The 22,075-nt window shown below is 52.2% G+C and overlaps 1 protein-coding gene across 1 annotated transcript in view; it reads right to left on the reverse strand.

The window, feature by feature from the left end:
* Positions 1-22,075, reverse strand: part of myo10l3 (myosin X, like 3) — a 298,563-nt gene that overhangs the window by 113,033 nt on the left and 163,455 nt on the right. Inside the window, 3 exon segments of the mRNA XM_052523285.1 lie at positions 1,539-1,645; positions 16,120-16,234; positions 19,735-19,859. Of these exon segments, the coding sequence (XP_052379245.1) occupies positions 1,539-1,645; positions 16,120-16,234; positions 19,735-19,859 (347 nt within the window).

Here is a 22,075-nt window from a genome sequence, read left to right on the forward strand (position 1 = left end):
CTACCACCCCTCCCAGCCCCTCCAGTACATAAACTACCACCCCCAGCCCCTCCAGTACATAACTACCACCCCCAGTCACTCCCCCAGCCCCTCCAGTACATAAACTACCACCCCAGTCACTCCCCCAGCCCCTCCAGTAGATAAACTACCACCCCCAGCCCCTCCAGTACATAAACTACTACCCCCAGGCACTCCCCCCCAGCCCCTCCAGTACATAAACTACCACCCCCCAGCCCCTCCAGTACATAAACTACCACCCCCAGCCCCTCCAGAACATAAACTACCACCCCCAGCCCCTCCAGTACATAAACTACCACCCCCAGCCCCTCCAGTAAATAAACTACCACCCCCCAGCCCCTCCAGAACATCAACTACCATCAACTAGTCACTCTCCCCCATCAACTAGTCACTCTCCCCCAGCCCGCTTCCGAGTCCCTTCGTCACTCTCCGCCAGCCCTCCTCGTCACTCTCCCCCAGCCCTCCTAGTCACTCTCCCCCAACCTTCCTAGTCACTCTCCCCCAGCCTTCCTAGTCACTCTCACCCAGCCCTCCTAGTCACTCTCACCCAGCCCTCCTCGTCACTCTCACCCAGCCCTCGCACCCAGCCCTCCTCGCACCCAGCCCTCCTAGTCCCTCTCCCCCAGCCCTCCTAGTCCCTCTCCCCCAGCCCTCCTAGTCCCTCTCCCCCAGCCCTCCTAGTCCCTCTCCCCCAGCCCTCCTAGTCACTCTCCGCCAGCCCTCTTCCCAGTCCCCTAGTCACTCTCCCCCAGCCCTCATCCCAGTCCCCTAGTCACTCTCCCCCAGCCCGCTTCCCAGTCCCTTCGTCACTCTCCGCCAGCCCTCCTCGTCACTCTCCCCCAGCCCTCCTAGTCACTCTCCCCCAGCCTTCCTAGTCACTCTCCCCCAGCCCTCCTCGTCACTCTCACCCAGCCCTCCTAGTCACTCTCCCCCAGCCCTCCTCGTCACTCTCCCCCAGCCCTCCTCGTCACTCTCACCCAGCCCTCCTCGTCACTCTCCCCAGCCCTCCTCGTCACTCTCACCCAGCCCTCCTAGTCACTCTCCGCCAGCCCTCCTAGTCACTCTCCGCCAGCCCTCTTCCCAGTCCCCTAGTCATCTCCCCCAGCCCTCTTTCCAGTCCCCTAGTCAATCTCCCCCAGCCCTCTTCCCTGTCCCCTAGTCACCTCTCCCCCAGCCCTCCTAGTCACTCTCACCCAGTCCTCCTAGTCAGTCTCCCCCAGCCCTCCTAGTCACTCTCCCCCAGCCCTCCTAGTCCCTCTCCCCCAGCCCTCCTAGTCCCTCTCCCCCAGCCCTCCTAGTCCCTCTCCCCCAGCCCTCCTAGTCCCTCTCCCCCAGCCCTCCTAGTCCCTCTCCCCAGCCCTCCTAGTCCCTCTCCCCCAGCCCTCCTAGTCCCTCTCCCCCAGCCCTCCTAGTCCCTCTCCCCCAGCCCTCCTAGTCCCTCTCCCCCAGCCCTCCTCGTCCCTCCCCCCCAGCCCTCCTAGTCCCTCTCCCCCAGCCCTCCTCCCCCCAGCAGTACTCACCTTGCCACATAGCTGAGTATGTGTGCCCGGATCACCATGCCCGCCTGTCTCCGCACCTCTTCCCTCCCCTTCTCCAGCCGGTGTTCCAGCTCTTCCTTCAGGAACACCTGCAAGACATGACGCGCGGCATGGCCAGTCAGAGATAGGGATTGAGGTTAGGTCCTGCAGGGTAGTTAGTTATTCTTGAGAAGGTCTGAATGCAGTCCGTTTAAGCACAGCTGTTTGCTACAGAGCTCCTAGCTGTTCGCTACTCTTCCCTGCTAGCTACTCTTCGCTACTCTTCCCTGCTAGCTACTCTTCCCTGCTAGCTACTCTTCCCTGCTAGCTACTCTTCCCTGCTAGCTACTCTTCCCTGTTAGCTACTCTTCCCTGCTAGCTACTCTCCCTGCTAGCTACTCTCCCTGCTACTCTCACTGTTAGCTACTCTCCCTGCTACTCTCACTGTTAGCTACTCTCCCTGCTACTCTGCCTCTCTCTGGGATAAGTCCTCTTGATAAGGACTGGGACCGACCGGTGCTGGTTTCTCCCTGACTGTCACTGCAGAGAGCCCAGTGGAACACTATGACGGTGCTGCTACTGCAAAGAGTCAGTGTTGTGTTGTTAGTCCCACAGCTAACATCCTGTCTGTGTTCTGGCTCTCTGGCTTCTTACTGATTACTAAGGGAGAGACAGGAGGCAGGGCGGGAGAGAGAGAGAGAGAGACAGAGACACAGGAGGGGAGGAGGCAGGGCGAGAGAGAGACAGGAGGGGAGGAGGCAGGGCGAGAGAGAGACAGGAGGGGAGGAGGCAGGGCGAGAGAGAGACAGGAGGGGAGGAGGCAGGGCGAGAGAGAGAGAGAGAGAGAGAGAGAGAGAGAGAGAGAGAGAGAGAGAGAAGAGGAGGCAGTGTGAGAGAGAGAGAGAGAAGAGGAGGCAGTGTGAGAGAGAGAGAGAGAGAGAGAGAGAGAGAGAGTTTTGAAACTGTTGTATGTGTAATGTTTACTGTTAATTTTTGTTGTTTTTCACTTTATATATTCACTTTGTATGTTGTCTACCTCACTTGCTTTGGCAATGTTAACACATGTTTCCCATGCCAATAAAGCCCTTGAATTGAATTGAGAGAGAGAGAGAGAGAGAGAGAGAGAGAGAGAGAGAGAGAGAGAGAGAGAGAGAGAGAGAGAGAGAGAGAGAGAGAGAGTGAGAAAGAAAGAGACAGACGGGTTGCGTTGGGAGGTGCACAGGCAGAGAGAGAGATTGAAATTGAAAGGGAGAGACACTAGAGGGGAGGGGATGGCACTCCTCCAAGAGCAGACCATTCCCCTCCTCCCATGAAAGAGCATTCCACTGGGTCTAGATAACCTTCCCTGACTGAAAACTGCAGGTTTATCAGCTCCTGCTAACTGGGCCAGATGTTCCAGTAATCACAGTCACACAGCTGTAGTTCTGCTCCCCCCAGCCCTGCTCCCCCCAGCCCTGCTCCCCACAGGCCTGCTCCCCACAGACATGCTCCCCACAGCCCTGCTCTCCCAGCCCTGCTCTCCCCAGCCCTGCTCTCCCCAGCCCTGCTCTCCCCAGCCCTGCTCCCCACAGACCTGCTCCCCACAGCCCTGCTCCCCACAGCCCTGCTCCCCACAGCCCTGCTCTCCCCAGCTCTACTCCCCCCAGCCTGCTCCCCCCATTTCTGCTCCTGCCTGCCCCAGCTCTGCCCCCCAGCCTGCTCTCCCCAGCTCTGCTCCCCCAGCCCTGCTCCCCCAGCTCTGCTCCCCCAGACCTGCTCCCCCAGCTCTGCTCCCCCAGCTCTGCTCCCCCAGACCTGCTCCCCCCAGCTCTGCTCCCCCAGCTCTGCTCCCCCAGCCCCTACCCCCAACCCTCTTTCCTGTCCCATCCCCACCCCTCTAATCCCTCCTCCCTGTCCCATCCCCACCCCCAACCCTCCTCCCTGTCCCATCCCCACCCCCAACCCTCTTCTCTGTCCCATCCCTCCTCCCCTGTCCCATCCCACCCCCAACCCTCTTCTCTGTCCCATCCCCAACCCAACCCTCCTCCCCTGTCCCATCCCCACCCCCCAACCCTCTTCTCTGTCCCATCCCCTCCCCTCCTCCCCTGTCCCATCCCCTCCTCCCCTGTCCCATCCCCTCCCATTTGTCCCATCCCCTCCTCCCCTGTCCCATCCCTTACCCCCCAACCCTCTTCTCTGTCCCATCCCCAACCCAACCCTCCTCCCCTGTCCCATCCCCCCCACCCCCAACCCTCTTCTCTGTCCCATCCCCTCCCCTCCTCCCCTGTCCCATCCCCCCTCCCCTGTCCTATCCCCACCCCCAACCCTCCTCCCCTGTCCCATCCCCTCCTCCCCTGTCCCATCCCCACCCCCAACCCTCCTCCCTGTCCCATCCCCACCCCCAACCCTCTTCCCTGTCCCATCCCTCCTCCCTGTCCCATCCCCCCCCCAACCCTCCTCCCCTGTCCCATCCCCAACCCAACCCTCTTCTCTGTCCCATCCCTCCTCCTCCCTGTCCTATCCCCACCCCCAACCCTCCTCCCTGTCCCATCCCCCCCCCCAACCCTCTCCCTGTCCCATCCCCCCCCCCCAACCCTGTTCTCTGTCCCACCCCCCCCCATCCTCCTCCCTGTCCCATCCCCACCCCCCAGCCCTCTTGCCCTGTCCCATCCCCACCCCCCCCAACCCTCTTTCCCTGTCCCATCCCCACCCCCAACCTCTTCTCTATCCCACCCCCCCCCTTGCTCCCCAACCCCCCCTATCCCTCTTCTCTGTCCCATCCCCAACCCTCTTCCCTCCCTCCCCCACCCCATCCCCAGCTCCCCAACCCTCTTCTCTATCCCATCCCCACCCCCCAGCTCCCCACCTCTTCCCCTATCCCACCCCCACCCCACCCCCAGCTCTCCAACCCTCTTCTCTGTCCCATCCCCACCCCCACCCCCAACCCTCTTCCCTGTCCCACCCCCACCCCCAGCCCCAACCCTCTTCTCTATCCCATCCCCACCCCCACCCCCAACCCTCTTCTCTATCCCATCGCCACCCCCACCCCCCAGCTCCCCCAACCCTCTTCCCCTATCCCACCCCACCCCAGCTCCCCAACCCTCTTCTCTATCCCACCCCCACCCCCAGCTCCCCAACCCTTCTCTATCCCACCCCCACCCCAGCTCCCCAACCCTCTTCTCTATCCCACCCCCACCCCCCAGCTCCCCAACCCTCTTCCCCTATCCCACCCCCCCCCACCCCCAGCTCCCCAACCCTCTTCTCTATCCCACCCCCACCCCACCCCCAGCTCCCCAACCCTCTTCTCTATCCCCCCACCCCCACCCCAGCTCCCCAACCCTCTTCTCTATCCCATCCCCCACCCCCAGCTCCCCAACCCTCTTCTCTATCCCATCCCACCCCACCCCAGCTCCCCAACCCTCTTCTCTATCCCATCGCCACCCCACCAGCTCCCCAACCCTCTTCTCTATCCCACCCCACCCCAGCTCCCCAACCCTCTTCTCTATCCCACCCCCCACACCCCAGCTCCCCAACCCTCTTCCCTATCCCACCCCCACCCCAGCTCCCCAACCTCTTCTCTATCCCACCCCCACCCCCAGCTCCCCAACCCTCTTCTCTATCCCATCCCCCCCCACCCCCAGCTCCCCAACCCTCTTCTCTATCCCCGCCACCCCCACCCCAGCTCCCCAACCCTCTTCTCTATCCCATCACCACCCCCACCCCAGCTCCCCAACCCTCTTCTCTATCCCATCCCCACCCCACCCCCCCCAGCTCCCCAACCCTCTTCTCTATCCCATCCCCACCCCCACCCCCCCCCAGCTCCCCAACCCTCTTCTCTATCCCATCCCCACCCCACCCCAGCTCCCCAACCCTCTTCTCTATCCCACCCCCACCCCCAGCTCCCCAACCCTCTTCCCTCTATCCCCATCCCACCCCCACCCCAGCTCCCCAACCCTCTTCTCTATCCCACCCCCACCCCAGCTCCCCAACCCTCTTCTCTATCCCCCCCCACCCCAGCTCCCCAACCCGCTTCTCTATCCCACCCCCACCCCACCCCCAACCCTCTTCTCTATCCCATCCCCACCCCAGCTCCCCAACCCTCTTCTCTATCCCACCCCCACCCCAGCTCCCCAACCCTCTTCTCTATCCCACCCCCACCCCCCCCCAGCTCCCCAACCCTCTTCTCTATCCCCCCCACCCCAGCTCCCCAACCCTCTTCCCTATCCCACCCCCACCCCCAGCTCCCCAACCCTCTTCTCTATCCCATCCCACCCCAGCTCCCCAACCCTCTTCTCTATCCCACCCCCACCCCAGCTCCCCAACCCTCTTCTCTATCCCATCCCCACCCCAGCTCCCCAACCCTCTTCTCTATCCCACCCCCACCCCAGCTCCCCAACCCTCTTCTCTATCCCATCCCCACCCCAGCTCCCCAACCCTCTTCTCTATCCCACCCCACCCCAGCTCCCCAACCCTCTTCTCTATCCCACCCCCACCCCAGCTCCCCAACCCTCTTCTCATCCCCTCCCCTCCTCCCCTGTCCCATCCCCCCCTCCTCCCCTGTCCCATCCCCTCCCCTCCTCCCTGTCCCATCCCCTCTGTCCCAACCCTCCTCCCCTGTCCCATCCCCACCCCCAACCCTGTTTCCCCTCCCATCCCGACCCCCAACCTTCTTCTCAGCTCCCATCCCCTCTTCCCCTATCCCATCCCCAGCTCCTGTTTCCCTCCCACTCTCCCCTGTCCCACCCCCAGCCCCCACCCCTGTTCTCTGTCCTATCCCATCCCCAGCTCCCTGTCCCATCCCCAACCCAGCCCATTGCCCTGTCCCATCCCCAGCCCCCAACCCTCTTCCCTGTCCCATCCCACCCCCAGCCCTCTTCTCTCCCCCACTCTCCGAGTCGTCAGAGAGGCATCCCCAACCCTCTTCCCTATCCCATCCCCACTCCCCCAACCCTCTTGCCCTGTCGCCATCCCCACCCCCAACCCTCTTCTCTGTCCCATCTCTGTTTCTCCCCCTGTCCCAGTCGCAGACCCACCCCAGCTCCCCAACCCTCTTCCCTATCCCACCCCCAGCTCCTGTTTCTCCTCTACACTCTCCGAGTCCCACCCCCACCCCCAGCTCCCCAACCCTCTTCTCTATCCCACCCCAGCTCCTGTTTCTCCTCAACCCTCTCCCTAGTCCCACCCCCACCCCAGCTCCCCAACCCTCTTCCCCTATCCCACCCCCACCCCCTGTTTCTCCCCTACCCACTTCCCCTAGTCCCACCCCACCCCAGCTCCCCAACCCTCTTCTCTTCCCATCCCACCCCCCCCCACCCCCAGCTCCCCAAACCTCTTCTCTATCCCAGTCGCCACCCAGACCCCCAGCTCCTGGACAACCCTCTTCTCTATCCCACCCCCACCCCAGCTCCCCAACCCTCCTCTATCCCATCCCCACTGCCACTTTCCCCACCCCAGCTCCACAATCAGACATGGATCTAATCCCACCCCCACCCCAGCTCCCCCAACCCTCTTTCTATCCCACCCCCACCCCAGTTTCTCCCCTACACTCTTCTCAAAAATATGGCACCCCTGACCCCCAGCTCCCCAACCCTCTTCCCTATCCCACCCCCACCCCCAGCTCCCCAACCCTCTACACTATCCAGTCAAACTACCCTCTTCTCTATCCCACCCCCACCCAAACTACCACTCCTCTACATCTATCCAGTCAACAAACTACCACCCCAGCTCAATAACCCTACTTCACTATCCCAGGGTCAATAAACTACCACCTACATTACCCAGTCCCAAACCACCACCACCCCAGCTCAACCCTCTTAAACTACCACTACAGGGTCCCCAACTACCACTACATCTTCAGGGTCAATAAACCCCCACTACAGCTCCCAACCCTCTTCCCCTATCCCACCCCCAGCCCCAGCTCCCCAACCCTCTACACCCCTAGTCGCCACCCCACCCCAGCTCCAATAAACTACCATTATCCCATCCCTACCCCCAGCTCAATAAACCCACTTCTTACACAGTCAATCCCATCCCACCCCCACCCTCTTCCAAACTACCACACCCCCAGGGTCCTGTTTCTCCTCTACACCAGGGCTCCCTCCAGCTCCCCAACCCTCTTCAATCCCAAACTACCATTACATTACACAGCTCAACAAAACTACCACTATCCCAGGGTCAATAAACTACCTACTATCCCACCCCCAGCTCAATAAACTCCACTACACTCTCCAGTCGCAATAAACTACCAACCCTACATTACCCTATCCCACCCCCAGCTCCTGTTTCTAAACTACCACTCTACAGTCGCAGTCAATAAACTACCACAACATCAATAAACTTCCACATCCATGGTCAACAAACTACCAGGGTCAACAAACTACTTCCTCACCACACAATCAGACAAACTAATTACTGTTTCAACAGGAAATACTACTACTTTCAAACCCACTACAGGGTCAATAACTTTAACCAGGGTCAAAAATACCACTATAGGGTCAAAACACTAACGCACTAAAGGTCAATAAACTACACTAAGGGTCAATAAACATTACACAGGGGGTCAAAACTACCATTACATTACAAGTCAACAAACTTACAGGGTCAACAAACTACCACTACAGGGTCAATAAACTACCACTACAGGGTCAATAAACTACCACTACAGGGTCAATAAACTACCACTACAGGGTCAACAAACTACTACAGGGTCAATAAACTACCACTACAGGGTCAACAAACTACCACTACAGGCTCAATAAACTACCACTACAGGGTCAATAAACTACCACTACAGGGTAAACAACAAACTACAAACTACCACTACAGGGTCAACAAACTACCATTACTACAGGGTCAATAAACTACCACTACAGGGTCAATAAACTACCACTACAGGGTCAATAAACTACCTACTACAGGGTCAATAAACTACCACTACAGGGTCAACAAACTACCACTACAGGGTCAATAAACTACCACTACAGGGTCAATAAACTACCACTACAGGGTCAATAAACTACCACTACAGGGTCAATAAACTACCACTACAGGGTCAACAAACTACCACTACAGGGTCAATAAACTACCACTACAGGGTCAACAAACTACCACTACAGGGTCAACAAACTACCACTACAGGGTCAATAAACTACCACTACAGGGTCAATAAACTACCACTACAGGGTCAATAAACTACCACTACAGGGTCAACAAACAAACTACCACTACAGGGTCAATAAACTACCACTACAGGGTCAATAAACTACTACTACAGGGTCAATAAACTACCACTACAGGGGTCACAGGGTCAACAAACTACCACTACAGGGTCAACAAACTACCACTACAGGGTCAACAAACTACCACTACAGGGTCAACAAACTACCAATAAACTACAGGGTCAATAAACTCAACAAACCACTACAGGGTCAATAAACTACCACTACAGGGTCAATAAACTACCACTACAGGGTCAACAAACTACCACTACAGGGTCAACAAACTACCACTACAGGGTCAACAAACTACCACTACAGGGTCAATAAACTACCACTACAGGGTCAACAAACTACCACTACAGGGTCAACAAACTACCACTACAGGGTCAATAAACTACAGGGTCAATAAACTACCACTACAGGGTCAACAAACTACCACTACAGGGTCAACAAACTACCACTACAGGGTCAATAAACTACCACTACAGGGTCAATAAACTACCACTACAGGGTCAATAAACTACCACTACAGGGTCAATAAACTACCACTACAGGGTCAATAAACTACCACTACAGGGTCAACAAACTACCACTACAGGGTCAATAAACTACCACTACAGGGTCAATAAACTACCACTACAGGGTCAATAAACTACCACTACAGGGTCAATAAACTACCACTACAGGGTCAATAAACTACCACTACAGGGTCAACAAACTACCACTACAGGGTCAATAAACTACCACTACAGGGTCAATAAACTACCACTACAGGGTCAATAAACTACCACTACAGGGTCAACAAACAAACTACCACTACAGGGTCAACAAAAACTACTACAGGGTCAACAAACTACAGGGTCAATAAACTACCACTACTACAGGGTCAATAAACTACCACTACAGGGTCAATAAACTACCACTACAGGGTCAACAAACTACCACTACAGGGTCAACAAACTACTACTACAGGGTCAATAAACTACCACTACAGGGTCAACAAACTACCACTACAGGGTCAACAAACTACCACTACAGGGTCAACAAAATACTACTACAGGGTCAACAAACTACCACTACAGGGTCAACAAACTACCACTACAGGGTCAATAAACTACCACTACAGGGTCAATAAACTACCACTACAGGGTCAACAAACTACCACTACAGGGTCAACAAACTACCACTACAGGGTCAACAAACTACCACTACAGGGTCAACAAACTACCACTACAGGGTCAACAAACTACCACTACAGGGTCAACAAACTACCACTACAGGGTCAACAAACTACCACTACAGGGTCAACAAACTACCACTACAGGGTCAATAAACTACCACTACAGGGTCAATAAACTACCACTACAGGGTCAACAAACTACCACTACAGGGTCAATAAACTACCACTACAGGGTCAATAAACTACCACTACAGGGTCAATAAACTACCACTACAGGGTCAATAAACTACCACTACAGGGTCAATAAACTACCACTACAGGGTCAATAAACTAAACTACCACTACAGGGTCAACAAACTACCACTACAGGGTCAATAAACTACCACTACAGGGTCAATAAACTACCACTACAGGGTCAATAAACTACCACTACAGGGTCAATAAACTACCACTACAGGGTCAACAAACTACCACTACAGGGTCAATAAACTACCACTACAGGGTCAATAAACTACCACTACAGGGTCAATAAACTACCACTACAGGGTCAATAAACTACCACTACAGGGTCAATAAACTACCACTACAGGGTCAATAAACTACCACTACAGGGTCAATAAACTACCACTACAGGGTCAACAAACTACTACTACAGGGTCAATAAACTACCACTACAGGGTCAATAAACTACCACTACAGGGTCAACAAAATACTACTACAGGGTCAATAAACTACTACTACAGGGTCAATAAACTACCACTACAGGGTCAATAAACTACCACTACAGGGTCAACAAACTACTACTACAGGGTCAAAAAAACTACACTAAACTACAGGGTCAATAAACTACCACTACAGGGTCAATAAACTACCACTACAGGGTCAATAAACTACCACTACAGGGTCAACAAACTACTACTACAGGGTCAATAAACTACCACTACAGGGTCAACAAAATACTACTACAGGGTCAATAAACTACCACTACAGGGTCAACAAAATACTACTACAGGGTCAATAAACTACCACTACAGGGTCAACAAACTACCACTACAGGGTCAATAAACTACCACTACAGGGTCAATAAACTACCACTACAGGGTCAATAAACTACCACTACAGGGTCAACAAAATACTACTACAGGGTCAATAAACTACCACTACAGGGTCAACAAACTACCACTACAGGGTCAACAAACTACCACTACAGGGTCAACAAAATACTACTACAGGGTCAATAAACTACCACTACAGGGTCAATAAACTACCACTACAGGGTCAACAAAATACTACTACAGGGTCAACAAAATACTACTACAGGGTCAATAAACTACCACTACAGGGTCAATAAACTACCACTACAGGGTCAATAAACTACACTACAGGGTCAACAAAATACTACTACAGGGTCAATAAACTACCACTACAGGGTCAACAAACTACCACTACAGGGTCAATAAACTACCACTACAGGGTCAACAAACTACTACTACAGGGTCAATAAACTACCACTACAGGGTCAATAAACTACCACTACAGGGTCAATAAACTACCACTACAGGGTCAACAAAATACTACTACAGGGTCAACAAACTACTACTACAGGGTCAATAAACTACCACTACAGGGTCAATAAACTACCACTACAGGGTCAACAAAATACTACTACAGGGTCAATAAACTACTACTACAGGGTCAATAAACTACCACTACAGGGTCAATAAACTACCACTACAGGGTCAACAAACTACCACTACAGGGTCAACAAACTACCACTACAGGGTCAATAAACTACCACTACAGGGTCAACAAACTACCACTACAGGGTCAACAAACTACCACTACAGGGTCAATAAACTACCACTACAGGGTCAATAAACTACCACTACAGGGTCAATAAACTACCACTACAGGGTCAACAAACTACCACTACAGGGTCAACAAACTACCACTACAGGGTCAATTGAGCAGAGAATGAGATCCTCAGATCTCTAACTGCACTTTCTGTCTCAATGTATATTTCAATTCAAAGAGATTGATTGGGAAACGTACGTTAACTAGGTAATAAACAAAAGCGAAATAAACAACACAAATTAACAGTAAACATATTACACTCATAAAAGTTCCAAAAGAATAAAAGATTTCAAATGTCATATTAAGTTAATTGTTAACGTACAAAAGGGAACATTAACATAAATATGGGTTGTATTTACAATGGTGTTTGTTCTTCACTGGTTGCCCTTTTTTTGTGGCAAAGCTGTGAATGATCAAGGCAAGAAGGGCCTTCTATGCAATCAAAAGGAACATAAAATTCAACATACCAATTAGGATCTGGCTAAAAATACTTGAATCAGTTATAGAACCCATTGCCCTTTATGGTTGTGAGGTCTGGGGTCCGCTCACCAACCAATAATTCACAAAATGGGAAAAACTACAGATTGAGACACTGCATGCAGAATTCTGCTAAAATATCCTCCGTGTACAACGTAGAACACCAAATTTTTATTTTATTTTTTTATTTCACCTTTATTTAACCAGGTAGGCTAGTTGAGAACAAGTTCTCATTTGCAACTGCGACCTGGCCAAGATAAAGCATAGCAGTGTGAACAGACAACAGAGTTACACATGGAGTAAACAATTAGCAAGTCAATAACACAGTAGAAAAAATGGGCAATCTATATACAATGTGTGCAAAAGGCATGAGGAGGTAGGCGAATAATACAATTTTGCAGATTAACACTGGAGTGATAAATGATCAGATGGGCATGTACAGGTAGAGATATTGGTGATATTGGTGTGCAAAAGAGCAGAAAAGTAAATAAATAAAAACAGTATAAAAACAGTATGGGAATGAGGCAGGTGAAAAAGGGTGAGCTATTTACCTATAGACTATGTACAGCTGCAGCGATCGGTTAGCTGCTCGGATAGCTGATGTTTGAAGTTGGTGAGGGAGATAAAAGTCTCCAACTTCAGCGATTTTTGCAATTCGTTCCAGTCACAGGCAGCAGAGTACTGGAACGAAAGGCGGCCAAATGAGGTGTTGGCTTTAGGGATGATCAGTGAGATACACCTGCTGGAGCGCGTGCTACGGATGGGTGTTGCCATCGTGACCAGTGAACTGAGATAAGGCGGAGCTTTACCTAGCATGGACTTGTAAATGACCTGGAGCCAGTGGGTCTGGCGACGAATATGTAGTGAGGGCCAGCCGACTAGAGCATACAAGTCGCAGTGGTGGGTGGTATAAGGTGCTTTAGTGACAAAACGGATGGCACTGTGATAGACTGCATCCAGTTTGCTGAGTAGAGTGTTGGAAGCCATTTTGTAGATGACATCGCCGAAGTCGAGGATCGGTAGGATAGTCAGTTTTACTAGGGTAAGCTTGGCAGCGTGAGTGAAGGAGGCTTTGTTGCGGAATAGAAAGCCGACTCTGGATTTGATTTTTGATTGGAGATGTTTGATGTGAGTCTGGAAGGAGAGTTTGCAGTCTAGCCAGACACCTAGGTACTTATAGATGTCCACATATTCAAGGTTGGAACCATCCAGGGTGGTGATGCTAGTCGGGCATGCGGGTGCAGGCAGCGATCGGTTGAAAAGCATGCATTTGGTTTTACTCGCGTTTAAGAGCAGTTGGAGGCCACGGAAGGAGTGCTGTATGGCATTGAAGCTCGTTTGGAGGTTTGATAGCACAGTGTCCAATGACGGGCCGAAAGTATATAGAATGGTGTCGTCTGCGTAGAGGTGGATCAGGGAATCGCCCGCAGCAAGAGCAACATCATTGATATATACAGAGAAAAGAGTCGGCCCGAGAATTGAACCCTGTGGCACCCCCATAGAGACTGCCAGAGGACCGGACAGCATGCCCTCTGATTTGACACACTGAACTCTGTCTGCAAAGTAATTGGTGAACCAGGCAAGGCAGTCATCCGAAAAAACCGAGGCTGTTGAGTCTGCCGATAAGAATTTGGTGATTGACAGAGTCGAAAGCCTTGGCGAGGTCGATGAAGACGGCTGCACAGTACTGTCTTTTATCGATGGCGGTTATGATATCATTTAGTACCTTGAGTGTGGCTGAGGTGCACCCGTGACCGGCTCGGAAACCAGATTGCACAGCGGAGAAGGTACGGTGGGATTCGAGATGGTCAGTGACCTGTTTGTTGACTTGGCTTTCGAAGACCTTAGATAGGCAGGGCAGGATGGATATAGGTCTATAGCAGTTTGGGTCCAGGGTGTCTCCTCCTTTGAAGAGGGGGATGACTGCGGCAGCTTTCAATCCTTGGGGATCTCAGACGATATGAAAGAGAGGTTGAACAGGCTGGTGATAGGGGTTGCGACAATGGCGGCAGATAGTTTCAGAAATAGCGGGTCCAGATTGTCAAGCCCAGCTGATTTGTACGGGTCCAGGTTTTGCAGCTCTTTCAGAACATCTGCTATCTGGATTTGGGTAAAGGAGAACCTGGAGAGGCTTGGGTGAGGAACTACGGGGGGGCGGAGCTGTTGGCCGAGGTTGGAGTAGCCAGGCGGAAGGCATGGCCAGCCGTTGAGAAGTGCTTATTGAAGTTTTCGATAATCATGGATTTATCGGTGGAGACCGTGTTTCCTAGCCTCAGTGCAGTGGGCAGCTGGGAGGAGGTGCTCTTGTTCTCCATGGACTTCACAGTGTCCCAGAACTTTTTGGAGTTGGAGCTACAGGATGCAAACTTTTGCCTGAAGAAGCTGGCCTTAGCTTTCCTGACTGACTGCGTGTATTGGTTCCTGACTTCCCTGAACAGTTGCATATCACGGGGCTATTCGATGCTATTGCAGTCCGCCACAGGATGTTTTTGTGCTGGTCGAGGGCAGTCAGGTCTGGGGTGAACCAAGGGCTGTATCTGTTCTTGGTTCTGCATTTTTGAACGGAGCATGCTTATCCAAAATGGTGAGGAAGTTACTTTTAAAGAATGACCAGGCATCCTCAACTGACGGGATGAGGTCAATGTCCTTCCAGGATACACGGGCCAGGTCGATTAGAAAGGCCTGCTCACAGAAGTGTTTTAGGGAGCGTTTGACAGTGATGAGGGGTGGTCGTTTGACTGCGGCTCCGTGGCGGATACAGGCGATGAGGCAGTGATCGCTGAGATCCTGGTTGAAGACAGCGGAGGTATATTTGGAGGGCCAGTTGGTCAGGATGACGTCTATGAGGGTGCCCTTGTTTACAGAGTTAGGGTTGTACCTGGTGGGTTCCTTGATGATTTGCGTGAGATTGAGGGCATCTAGCTTAGATTGTAGGACTGCCGGGGTGTTAAGCATATCCCAGTTTAGGTCACCTAACAGGACAAACTCTGAAGCTAGATGGGGGCGATCAATTCACAAATGGTGTCCAGGGCACAGCTGGGAGCTGACGGGGGTCGGTAGCAGGCATAATGCAAAGCAAAATTATGCCTAAATCCAGGAAAGAGCCGTTAAATTCTACAACCACCTAAAAGGAAGTGATTCCCGAACCTTCCATAACAAAGCCATCACCTACAGAGAGATGAACCTGGAGAAGAGTCCCCTAAGCAAGCTGGTCCTGGTGTCCTGCACCCTATTACAGTGTCACAGATAAAACACTAAGTTAGAGGTGTCCTGCACCCTATTACAGTGTCACAGATAAAACACTAAGTTAGAGGTGTCCTGCAACCTAATCAAACACTAAGTTAGAGGTGTCCTGCACCCTAATCAAACACTAAGTTAGAGGTGTCCTGCACCCTAATCAAACACTAAGTTAGAGGTGTCCTGCACCCTAATCAAACACTAAGTTAGAGGTGTCCTGCACCCTATTACAGTGTCACAGATCAAACACTAAGTTAGAGGTGTCCTGCACCCTAATCAAACACTAAGTTAGAGGTGTCCTGCATCAATAAGTAAGATACCCAGACAGATACCCATGGCGCCAGACAGATACCCATGGCGCCAGACAGATACCCATGGCGCCAGACAGATACGTGGCTGATGAGGAAGCCTTGTAAAGATGAAGTAAAGATGAAGCCCTATGTCAGGACGAGAAGACCTGATATTTCATCGGATCCTGTCCCAGCTGTGGGTTTGTTGTTATCCTGAAGCTGATGCTCCTTCAGAACCCTGCTCTTATAATCTATAACATGTAACTCTACCCTGTTCAACCCTGTAAACCCCTGGGTCACAGGAGTACGCCGTGTAAGAGTGTGATGTCAGAGCCACTGGGCCAGCGTACCTTAGTCTTCCCCAGCTGCCAGTCTATCTTGGCGGGGTCGTATGACATCAGCAGCTCTGTGCACCTTCCTCTCTGGTCGTCTGTTGGATGCTTGTCTTTCAGGATCATATTGTACCTGCACAGGGAACAGAGACGCACACAGGTCAGATGCAGATCCAACACGGCTCCAACGGGTCAGACACAGATCCAACACGGATCCAACGGGTCAGACACGGATCCAACGGGTCAGACACAGATCCAACACGGATCCAACGGGTCAGACACAGATCCAACGGGTCAGACACAGATCCAACACGGATCCAACGGGTCAGACACAGATCCAACGGGTCAGACACAGATCCAACACGGATCCAACGGGTCAGATACAGATCCAACGGGTCAGACACAGATCCAACGGGTCAGATACAGATCCAACGGGTCAGATACAGATCCAACGGGTCAGACACAGATCCAACGGGTCAGACACAGATCCAACGGGTCAGATACAGATCCAACGGGTCAGATACAGATCCAACGGGTCAGACACAGATCCAACGGGTCAGACACAGATCCAACGGGTCAGACACAGATCCAACACAGATCCAACGGGTCAGATACAGATCCAACGGGTCAGATACAGATCCAACACAGATCCAACGGGTCAGATACAGATCCAACGGGTCAGACACAGATCCAACGGGTCAGACACAGATCCAACATGGATCCAACGGGTCAGATACAGATCCAACGGGTCAGATACAGATCCAACGGGTCAGATACAGATCCAACGGGTCAGATACAGATCCAACGGGTCAGATACAGATCCAACGGGTCAGACACAGATCCAACGGGTCAGATACAGATCCAACACAGATCCAACGGGTCAGATACAGATCCAACGGGTCAGACACAGATCCAACGGGTCAGACACAGATCCAACGGGTCAGATACAGATCCAACACAGATCCAACGGGTCAGACACAGATCCAACGGGTCAGAAACAGATCCAATGGGTCAGACACAGATCCAACGGGTCAGACACAGATCCAACGGGTCAGACACAGATCCAACGGGTCAGACACAGATCCAACGGGTCAGATACAGATCCAACGGGTCAGACACAGATCCAACACAGATCCAACGGGTCAGACACAGATCCAACGGGTCAGACACAGATCCAACACAGATCCAACGGGTCAGACACAGATCCAACGGGTCAGACACAGATCCAACGGGTCAGACACAGATCCAACACAGATCCAACGGGTCAGACACAGATCCAACGGGTCAGACACAGATCCAACGGGTCAGACACAGATCCAACACGGATCCAACGGGTCAGAAACAGATCCAACGAGTCAGACACAGATCCAACGGGTCAGAAACAGTTTCAACTGTTCTGCCTTACTATTATTTGACCATGCTGGTCATTTATGAACATTTGAACATCTTGGCAATGTTCTGTTATAATCTCCACCCAGCACAGCCAGAAGAGGACAGGCCACCTCACATATGCTCTCTCTAATTCTCTCTTTCTTTCTCTCTTTCGGAGGACCTGAGCCCAAGGACCGTGCCCCAGGACGACCTGACATGATGACTCCTTGCTGTCCCCAGTCCACCTGACTGTGCTGCTGCTCCAGTTTCAACTGTTCTGCCTTGTTATTATTCGACCATGCTGGTCATTTATGAACATTTGAACATAATATCTTGGCCATGTTCTGTTATAATCTCCACCCGGCACAGCCAGAAGAGGACTGGCCACCCCACATAGCCTGGTTCCTCTCTAGGTTTCTTCCTAGGTTTTGGCCTTTCTAGGGAGTTTTTCCTAGCCACCGTGCTTCTACACCTGCATTGCTTGCTGTTTGGGGTTTTAGGCTGGGTTTCTGTACAGCACTTTGAGATATCAGCTGATGTACGAAGGGCTTTATAAATAAAATTTGATTGATTGATTGACAGCAGCACAATAGGAAATCAACAGGAGCTCAATGACCCAGGTGAGCACTGAGTCCGCATGTTCTGCTGTTTTGTAAGAGGGTCGACTGGCCAACATGAGCCTTGGTGGTGCACAGCGGAGGAGGCACAGTGGGTAGCCATGCCATTGACCCTGATCACAGAGTATATCCCCAGTGATCATCTACACCCAGCAGGTGATTCTACACCCAACAGGTGATTCTACACCCAGCAGGTGATTCTACACCCAGCAGGTGATCTACACCCAGCAGGTGATCTACACCCAGCAGGTGATCTACACCCAGCAGGTGATTCTACACCCAGCAGGTGATTCTACACCCAGCAGGTGATTCTACACCCAACAGGTGATTCTACACCCAGCAGGTGATTCTACACCCAGCAGGTGATTCTACACCCAGCAGGTGATTCTACACCCAGCAGGTGATTCTACACCCAGCAGGTGATTCTACACCCAACAGGTGATTCTACACCCAGCAGGTGATTCTACACCCAGCAGGTGATTCTACACCCAGCAGGTGATTCTACACCCAGCAGGTGATTCTACACCCAGCAGGTGATTCTACACCCAGCAGGTGATTCTACACCCAGCAGGTGATTCTACACCCAGCAGGTGATTCTACACCCAGCAGGTGATTCTACACCCAGCAGGTGATTCTACACCCAGCAGGTGATTCTACACCCAGCAGGTGATCTACACCCAGCAGGTGATTCTACACCCAGCAGGTGATTCTACACCCAGCAGGTGATCTACACCCAGCAGGTGATTCTACACCCAGCAGGTGATTCTACACCCAGCAGGTGATTCTACACCCAGCAGGTGATTCTACACCCAGCAGGTGATTCTACACCCAGCAGGTGATTCTACACCCAGCAGGTGATTCTACACCCAGCAGGTGATTCTACACCCAGCAGGTGATCTACACCCAGCAGGTGATCTACACCCAGCAGGTGATCTACACCCAGCAGGTGATCTACACCCAGCAGGTGATTCTACAGGTTGAAACCCTGGCGTTCCTCTACACCCAGCAGGTGATCTACACCCAGCAGGTGATCTACACCCAGCAGGTGATTCTACACCCAGCAGGTGATCTACACCCAGCAGGTGATTCTACACCCAGCAGGTGATCTACACCCAGCAGGTGATCTACACCCAGCAGGTGATCTACACCCAGCAGGTGATTCTACACCCAGCAGGTGATCTACACCCAGCAGGTGATCTACACCCAGCAGGTGATCTACACCCAGCAGGTGATCTACACCCAGCAGGTGATCTACACCCAGCAGGTGATCTACACCCAGCAGGTGATTCTACACCCAGCAGGTGATTCTACACCCAGCAGGTGATCTACACCCAGCAGGTGATTCTACACCCAGCAGGTGATCTACACCCAGCAGGTGATTCTACACCCAGCAGGTGATTCTACACCCAGCAGGTGATTCTACACCCAGCAGGTGATTCTACACCCAGCAGGTGATTCTACACCCAGCAGGTGATCTACACCCAGCAGGTGATCTACACCCAGCAGGTGATTCTACACCCAGCAGGTGATTCTACAGGTTGAAACCCTGGCGTTCATCTCCACCCAGCAGATGATCTACCGTGCACGGGAGACGGTGATGTTAGTCTGTCTTCCCTGTAAAAGGACCATTGTCCGTTTTTCTCACCTGCTGTAGAAGTCATTAAAAGTCCTGCGGACAGGGAAACCAGCCCTGCGGATCTTCACGGTCTCCAACATCCCAGAATACCTCAGCTGGTTCAGGACCACTTCTGGGTCAAACATGTTGGCGTTCTGAGAAGTACAAAACACACTGAATTACTTTTCAACTCTAACTCTGTGAGAATACAAAAACAGCAGCCGTCGTACGACTGCACAGAAGTATAGTTAACAGTACAGGAGGGGACACAACAGTACTGTGTTCGTCTTACAGGAGGGAACACAACAGTACTATGCTCGTCTTACAGGAGGGGACACAACAGTACTATGTTCGTCTTACAGGAGGGACCACAACAGTACTATGCTCGTCTTACAGGAGGGACCACAACAGTCCTATGTTCGTCTTACAGGAGGGACCACAACAGTACTATGCTCGTCTTACAGGAGGGGCCACAACAGTACTGTGCTCGTCTTACAGGAGGGACCCACAACAGTACTATGCTCGTCTTACAGGAGGGGACACAACAGTACTGTGCTCGTCTTACAGGAGGGACCCACAACAGTCCTATGCTCATCTTACAGGAGGGGACACAACAGTACTATGTTCGTCTTACAGGAGGGCACACAACAGTACAATGTTCGTCTTACAGGAGGGACCACAACAGTACTATGCTCGTCTTACAGGAGGGACCACAACAGTACTGTGCTCGTCTTACAGGAGGGAACACAACAGTACTGTGCTCGTCTTACAGGAGGGAACACAACAGTACTGTGCTCGTCTTACAGGAGGGAACACAACAGTACTGTGCTCGTCTTACAGGAGGGAACACAACAGTACTGTGCTCGTCTTACAGGAGGGAACAGTACTATGCTCGTCTTACAGGAGGAGACACAACAGTACTGTGCTCGTCTTACAGGAGGGAACAGTACTGTGCTCGTCTTACAGGAGGGGACAGTACTATGCTCGTCTTACAGGAGGGGACCACAACAGTACTGTGCTCGTCTTACAGGAGGGACAGTACTATGCTCGTCTTACAGGAGGGGACAGTACTATGCTCGTCTTACAGGAGGGGACAGTACTATGCTCGTCTTACAGGAGGGGACAGTACTATGCTCGTCTTACAGGAGGGGACAGTACTATGCTCGTCTTACAGGAGGGGACAGTACTATGCTCGTCCTACAGGAGGGACCACAACAGTACTATGTTCGTCTTACAGGAGGGAACAGTACTATGCTCGTCTTACAGGAGGGGACAGTACTATGCTCGTCTTACAGGAGGGGACAGTACTATGCTCGTCTTACAGGAGGGAACACAACAGTACTATGCTCGTCTTACAGGAGGGGACAGTACTATGCTCGTCTTACAGGAGGGGACAGTACTATGCTCGTCTTACAGGAGGGGACAGTACTATGCTCGTCTTACAGGAGGGGACAGTACTATGCTCGTCTTACAGGAGGGGACAGTACTATGCTCGTCTTACAGGAGGGGACAGTACTATGCTCGTCTTACAGGAGGGAACACAACAGTACTATGTTCGTCTTACAGGAGGGGCGATACAAGGTGTTTAGGAACTAGAATTCTGTTACATGTCCTTAACCCACAGAATCGTTTCAGTCCTGTATAAATCAACTCTATTGTTCTCAGCTGGTCTGTTCTGACTGTCTCAGTGCTGCTTATCACACTGCACAATCACTTAACTCTGATTCACATCTCACTGGCTGTGTGTGTGTGTGTGTGTGTGTGTGTGTGTGTGTGTGTGTGTGTGTGTGTGTGTGTGTGTGTGTGTGTGTGTGTGTGTGTGTGTGTGTGTGTGTGTGTGTGTGTGTGTGTGTGTGTGTGTGTGGTACCCTACCATCAGGCATGTTATCAACCTGTTGTTCAGAGGAGTGTCAGGACTTGAATGTTCAACAAACAAAGTCCCTGTGATACAGCTAAGCCCCCCAGAGACAACAGCATTCCCTTGTCAGCCGGGACAAGGCAGCCGGAACAAGGCAGCCGGGACAAGGCAGCCGGGACAAGGCAGCCGGGACAAGGCAGCCGGGACAAGGCAGCCGGGACAAGGCAGCAGACGACGACTATTAAAACTTTGAATAGCAGCTAGATATGGAATTTCTGGGATCTGCCTGCCTCTGTACACAGTAACATACTAGTTCACATTCAGTAGCTGGTGGTTGGGGTGAATACTGAATGACCCACCTTGTTCACGTTGTGGTGAATACTGAATGACCCACCTTGTCCATGTTGGGGTGAATACTGAATGATCCACCCTGTTCATGTTGGGTTGAATACTGAATGACCCACCTTGTTCATGTTGTGGTGAATACTGAATGACCCGCCCTGTTCATGTTGG

Source organism: Oncorhynchus keta, chromosome 7 (assembly GCF_023373465.1).
Source record: "Oncorhynchus keta strain PuntledgeMale-10-30-2019 chromosome 7, Oket_V2, whole genome shotgun sequence".
Lineage (NCBI taxonomy): Eukaryota > Metazoa > Chordata > Actinopteri > Salmoniformes > Salmonidae > Oncorhynchus > Oncorhynchus keta.